This window comes from Pelophylax lessonae, assembly GCF_965119305.1.
Source record: "Pelophylax lessonae genome assembly, chromosome: 2".
Classification (NCBI taxonomy): domain Eukaryota; kingdom Metazoa; phylum Chordata; class Amphibia; order Anura; family Ranidae; genus Pelophylax; species Pelophylax lessonae.
The window spans coordinates 661,674,139-661,680,888 of NC_138769.1; the positions used below are offsets into that span (position 1 = coordinate 661,674,139).

Genomic DNA, 6,750 nt, shown 5'->3' on the forward strand with positions numbered 1-6,750 from the left:
GTCTCCTCCATGGGTCAGGCTTCCCCCTCAGTCTCCTCCCTCCTGCTCCACCTATGCCAATAGCATGGCTTCTCCTTTCGGCCAATCGGAAAACGGGTCTCAGGACCCGCTTTCTGATTGGCCAGGAGGAGAATCAGTGTGGCAATAGCGAATATTCATTCGCTTTTGTTATACAACTGGGTGGGCTCAGAGCGCAGTGCTCTGCGCCCCCCAACCCACCCTTTTTTGAAGTCTATTAGAGCCTCTGGCTCTAGAAAAAAACCCCATTGGAATCCATGCGTCCAGCGCCCTGCATGTAGATTAGGGGGCCGGACACATGGATAGGGGGGCAGCAATGGATGGGCCGCCACTGCTAGCAACCAAAGGCACTGTGCAGCCTAGGGGCTGAACATGCACTAAGGATGGAGGGTTCAGTATGGGCATTCCAGTCTCAGCACTGCCCCCCACTATTGCGTCTTGCAATAAATTTATGTACCTGTTTGAATCAAGTACATAAATCTGTTGCAAGCACTGACATTTGTCTCATAAAAACATAACATAGTTCTAAAGAATTTCTATGTCCGATTCCGGTCTTTTCTTCTTTTTTTGAGACCCTTTCCAGCCCTTTTTGTGTCTTCATTAAAACTGCAAATCTGATAATATAATACATGCAGTTAGCGCTAACTTCTAAATTATCTTATCCAGCTATTCAGAATATAAATATTAATGTATCTTTTTCTAAATGTGTTTTAGGTTCTGACAGATCAAACTGTCATGTGTTTATACTGTATATAAATATATATTTACATGGTCATAGTTTTTTGTTAAGGGTGATATTCCCACTTTGTACTAGCGCAGTTTTCATAGAAACGCTTGCCTGTATGTGCTGGTTAAGTGGAGGAAATAAAGGATTGCTGACTTGCTTGCTGGGCAAGCTTTGAGGCTGTCATCCGTATCCCTACTTCGTTACTGGGTCACTGACATGGCACAAGCGTTAAACCAGTGAACTCCTAGGGCACTTGATGCACATACTTGATTGAGGTCAACAGAGAGAAGGAGAACAAGAATCACAGCCCAAGATAAACAAGTCAGCAATGTTAGCTGCCATATTTCAGTCATTACAGGTTCCTCCCTGAGGGGATTTCGTGCCAACGTTTTTCTAATGGTGAATGTGCAGTCATGTAAAGCGCCAGATGAGGTTACTCATACTTCATGTTACACTTTTTCTTTATGGTTTGATTGGCTGTAGAGGGAATTGAGGCCTACAGATTGTTTCCTTCTTTCCTCTTTCTCATTTTCTTGCATGTTGCCTCGCAGGATTTCCATTCTCTCACTGGAGCTTATTGAGTAGTGTACAAACAGATAGTCATAAACTAGACAAGCCAGTATGGCTCCTGTTATAGGCCCCACCCAAAAAATCTGTAAAGAAAAATAAAAGTTTATAGGTTATCCCAAATTGATCTGCCTTAACATACAAAAGGTCTTTGTTTTTTCATTGTGATGGAAGAATGTTTCCTTTTTGCCCCATAGAATACATTCTGAGTCTACTTTCATTCTTGTGTTGCAATATGCACTATGTATCCAAAAGTTTGTGAACACCTGACCATCATGCCAACTACAGGTCCCTCTCAAAAAATTAGCATATTGTGATAAAGTTCATTATTTTCTGTAATGTACTGATAAACATTAGACTTTCATATATTTTAGATTCATTACACACAACTAAAGTAGTGCAAGCCTTTTATTGTTTTAATATTGATGATTTTGGCATACAGCTCATGAAAAACCAAAATTCCTATCCCAAACAATTAGCATATTTCATCCGACCAATAAAAAAAAGTGTTTTTAATACAAAAAAAGTAAACATTCAAATAATTATGTTCAGTTATGCACTCAATACTTGGTCGGGAATCCTTTTGCAGAAATGACTGCTTCAATGCGGCGTGGCATGGAGGCAATCAGCCTGTGGCACTGCTGAGGTGTTATGGAGGCCCAGGATGCTTCGATAGCAGCCTTGAGCTCATCCAGAGTGTTGGGTCTTGAATCTCTCAACTTTCTCTTCACAACATCCCACAGATTCTCTATGGGGTTCCGGTCAGGAGAGTTGGCAGGCCAATTGAGCACAGTAATACCATGGTCAGTAAACCATTTACCAGTGGTTTTGGCACTGTGAGCAGGTGCCAGGTCGTGCTGAACAATGAAATCTCCATCTCCATAAAGCTTTTCAGCAGATGGAAGCATGAAGTGCTCCAAAATCTCCTGATAGCTAGCTGCATTGACCCTGCCCTTGATAAAACACAGTAGACCAACACCAGCAGCTGACATGGCACCCCAGACCATCACTGGCTGTGGGTACTTGACACTGGACTTCGGGCATTTTGGCATTTCCCTCTCCCCAGTCTTCCTCCAGACTCTGGCACCTTGATTTCCGAATGACATGCAAAATTTGCTTTCATCCGAAAAAAGTACTTTGGACCACTGACCAACAGTCCAGTGCTGCTTCTCTGTAGCCCAGGTCAGGCGCTTCTGCTGCTGTTTCTGGTTCAAAAGTGGCTTGACCTGGGGAATGCGGCACCTGTAGCCCATATCCTGCACACGCCTGTACACGGTGGCTCTAGATGTTTCTACTCCAGACTCAGTCCACTGCTTCCGCAGGTCCCCCAAGGTCTGGAATCGGTCCTTCTCCACAATCTTCCTCAAGGTCCGGTCACCTCTTCTCGTTGTGCAGCGTTTTCTGCCACACTTTTTCCTTCCCACAGACTTCCCACTGAGGTGCCTTGATACAGCACTCTGGGAACAGCCTATTCGTTCAGAAACTTATTTCTGTGTCTTACCCTCTTGCTTGAGGGTGTCAATGATGGCCTTCTGGACAGCAGTCAGGTCGGCAGTCTTACCCATGATTGCGGTTTTGAGTAATGAACCAGGCTGGGAGTTTTTAAAAGCCTCAGGAATCTTTTGCAGGTGTTTAGAGTTAATTAGTTGATTCAGATGATTAGGTTAATAGCTCGTTTAGAGAACCTTTTCATGATATGCTAATTTTTTTTGAGATAGGAATTTTGATTTTACATGAGCTGTATGCCAAAATCATCAATATTAAAACAATAAAAGGCTTGCACTACTTCAGTTGTGTGTAATGAATCTAAAATATATGAAAGTCTAATGTTTATCAGTACATTACAGAAAATAATGAACTTTATCACAATATGCTAATTTTTTGAGAGGGACCTGTATATAGCCAAAGCACGTGGACACTCCTGAAAGGCATTAATTTGAGGAAGTTCCAATGAATGGTACTTTTAATGCTATAATATACAAAGACAAAGGTGTGCTTCCAACTTTGTGGAAGGCCATTTTATGTTCCAGCGTGACTATGCAGAAAGCCACTTCCTAAAAAAACATGGTATTATGAGTTCGGCATGGATGAACTCGAGTGGCCCACACAGAGCCCTGACCTCATTTGGAATGAATTGGTTAATGAGGTCTGGGCCAATTGATGTTGGCCAATTCTTGTTCAACATCAAACGCTCTTTTAGCTGAATTTGCTCACTTTCCCACACACCAAAATCTTGCGATAAGCCTTCCCAGAAGAGTGGAGGCTGACTTAGCTGCACACAGAGGAACAACTTTATATCAATATATATGGATTTGGAATGGGACATCCAACAAGTTCATATAGGTATGAAGGTCAGTGTCTACAGAATTTTGGCCACAGAGGGTAGGAGAGTGAAAGAATATGATATTGGTTATTATGGGTCTGTCTCCTGAGTCTACTTTTAGTTTTTTTGGGTATGGCATACCACTTTCTACAAATCCTGCCCCTTTGTAGGCCATTTGGGAATATCATCTAAGGATAACATTGGCAAAGACATACTAAGTGAGAGTGGCAGGGGATAGGGGGAGTCCTGTAGTCCAGCAGGCAGGGCTGACATTCCTTTGCCCTGCCTCTGTAAGGCTAAATTTATTTTATTTTTTATTCTTTGCTTCCCTGCAGTCATTGGAGCAAGGATCAGTTTGTTTGGACTGGTCAGTTTTTCCTACTGTGGGACTTTAATGTGTGTCTGAACCTCTAAAGATTTGTGCTAGAAATCTGTCTTCCAATTGATTTTTATATAGTGTTGGAGTATCCTAAACCCCTAAATACACTCCTGTTCTCTGCAATATATTCACAAAAAGACATTCCCTAGACTGAGCCTGTATTGCCGGTGTACATGGAATTGTGTCTGTGGCATGATGAGTTCTGATAATATCATGACCAAAAGATTAATGCAGTACAGGACTGTGTAAAGGAGAAACAGTATTCATAATAATTTCTTTCTAGGGCATACAAAGACAAGAAAACCTAATGACTATTCTTACCCAGTGGTATTCAAAGTTCCCTGTAATTAGTGCAGGACCAAAAGAACGTGCTGGGTTCATGGAACATCCAGTGTAATAGATCTGAAATAAATGAGTAAAAAAAGTAAACATATATTTGGAATTATCATTTCATTTTGATGGCTTCACTATAGTATATGTTGTCAAACCTAGTCCTCTTTATAAAAGTTTAGTCCAGTCATCATTGAAAACTAGCCTTTGAAGTAAATTTTAGGATCACAGCCTAGCTGCTCTGGGCTTTAGCTTCCTTCTGCTCGGCTTCTCGTGTCATCAACTTCCGGGTGCAAGGGTGTTGCCAAGGCGCAAACCCCCCTGCATCTGAAAGTTGATGACACGAGAAGCCCCGCAGACTCCTTGCCACACTACGGAAGGGCTGACATCCATCAGCCATGTCCTGGTCAGCTGCAGCCACCGAGGCCATCCAGATACATCCCTCCCTGCAGGGGAAAATGCTACACAATGCCACAAGTTTTGTTTCTTACTTAAGTGTGAGTACATGTATACGTTTGCCCAAATAAATACTTGATATGCTACACTTAGATGGCGCTTGTGTTTCCTCCCCAGTTACACACGCTAAAATAAATGCTATTTAAGTCCTTTGATGCAAATCCACATCAGTCATAAAGTCCAGCAGTGTAATTTCATCATCAGTAAAGGCGTCCAGAGATGTAAATCCTGGATAACTACAATGACCTAGTCACATTACCTAAATGACTGATGCTCGACATTACAAGTGTATCGTCGTTATGACTGACAATAGGCTTACATGGCTAGATGCTTAAGCCTCGTACACAACCACTGAATGCTGGTGCGGGCACAGAAAATCGATGGCACATCAGATGAGAATTTCTTTACAACAGAGTGGTGTTCAAACAGCAGCAGGAGCAGTAATTGGCTTGGCTTACCAGTGCACAAACACAAAACACAAAGCACTGATTGATTACATACCCCAAGTAAGTGTCCCAAAACCACAGAAAGTCCAATGGATATGGCTGGGGACCCAATGTTATCTGACCTCTCACTGTCTGTTGAGGCAAATATGCAGAGGACCAGTTGGAATGTCAGGACAATCTCAATGGCAAGTGCTTGTCCAGAGGTCACATTGTTGCTTGGCTGTTCAATGACAATAATACATTAATAGCTGATTAGTTTTCATGTATTTTACATACTTTAATATGCGCTGGATCTAATATACTTTAACAGCTAATGTGATTTAAACTATAGAGGTTTAATTCGAAAGAGAATGAACTATTAGATTTTAAACTATTTAATTATTAGGTTCCAAAAATTCCACATTGTTCATTTTTCTTTGTCTGTTTGCTTGAGGGCCATGTGATTTAGTGCTGTAGCTAGGATACATAATTTTACATGCCTAACAAATAATACAAAATAATCTCAAAGCCTGGTAACATTCGTAAAAGTATTCATTAAAATGCATTATAAATAATGTATATACTCTGTCATTTGCCAAAATAAGTTGCACTCAATAAGGCAAGTCATTAATAACGAAGTACAAAACCAGGTATTACATCTAATACTGGCATTTTTACAGTAATAGGTTTAGTCATTTGTAACAGAAACTTACCTGATTAACTCCAAAACCTCCTTTGATTTCAGGTGAGACAAACTCGGAAAGTAAAGCTGCTCCTATAACTGCACCTAACATCTGAGCTATGATATAGAAAAGGGTCTGAACTAGAGAGATTCGAGCCCCAACGAGAAGGGCTATGCTAACAGCTGGATTAAGATGGGCCCCACTTATGTGACCTACTGCTTGTACCATAGTGCCTATGCCCAAGCCGAAGGTGAAGGCTATTTGAAGAACAGTTGGGATGCCCAACGACCATGATAGAGTTGAACCAAGGCCAACAAAGACAAACAAGAAGGTTGCTATCAGCTCAGCTAGAAAGGCCTTGAGACAGAAACCTGCACTTAGTTCTTTAAGCATAGTTACACCCTTTAAAATGAAAGAAAATATAAAGCAACTTGAACAGATCCCTGCTGGTTACAGGATAATCAGAGAAGATGTTGGAGCTGATGTTATATATTGCTTCACGTACCATGATGTCCCAGATAAAGGCGTGTCATAGCTACTAGTCAGAATAAAATGGAAAATTTACTATGCATGATACACACCCATGGCTATGCCAATGTGCAATCCATCAATCTTTTCCCATAACGTGACTCACCTTCTAACTGCAGATCTACATTCTGGTAGCTGTCAGACTTAAAATGCTCATTGTATTTCATACAGCATGTTTAAAAGGCTGCCATTTAAAACTGAAAAGCTATAATTCAGTGAAAAGACAGAGATGTATATGTCTAGTGACAAGTGATTTAATTCCAGTTTAATTCACGCTCCCTCTGTTTCATAGAATTTACATCCTATAATGCAGT

General features: G+C 41.2%; 1 protein-coding gene across 1 annotated transcript; it reads right to left on the reverse strand.

Moving 5' to 3' along the window:
* Window positions 1-606: 606 nt before the first annotated feature.
* Window positions 607-6,322, reverse strand: LOC309546391 (aquaporin-2-like). Its single transcript, XM_082246050.1, has 4 exons — window positions 5,939-6,322; window positions 5,302-5,466; window positions 4,336-4,416; window positions 607-1,398 (listed from the first exon to the last, which is right to left on the reverse strand). The coding sequence occupies exons 1-4, from the start codon at window positions 6,299-6,301 to the stop codon at window positions 1,195-1,197; spliced, it is 813 nt and encodes a 270-aa protein (XP_082102176.1). The 5' UTR covers window positions 6,302-6,322; the 3' UTR covers window positions 607-1,194.
* Between the last annotated feature and the right edge of the window lie 428 nt (window positions 6,323-6,750).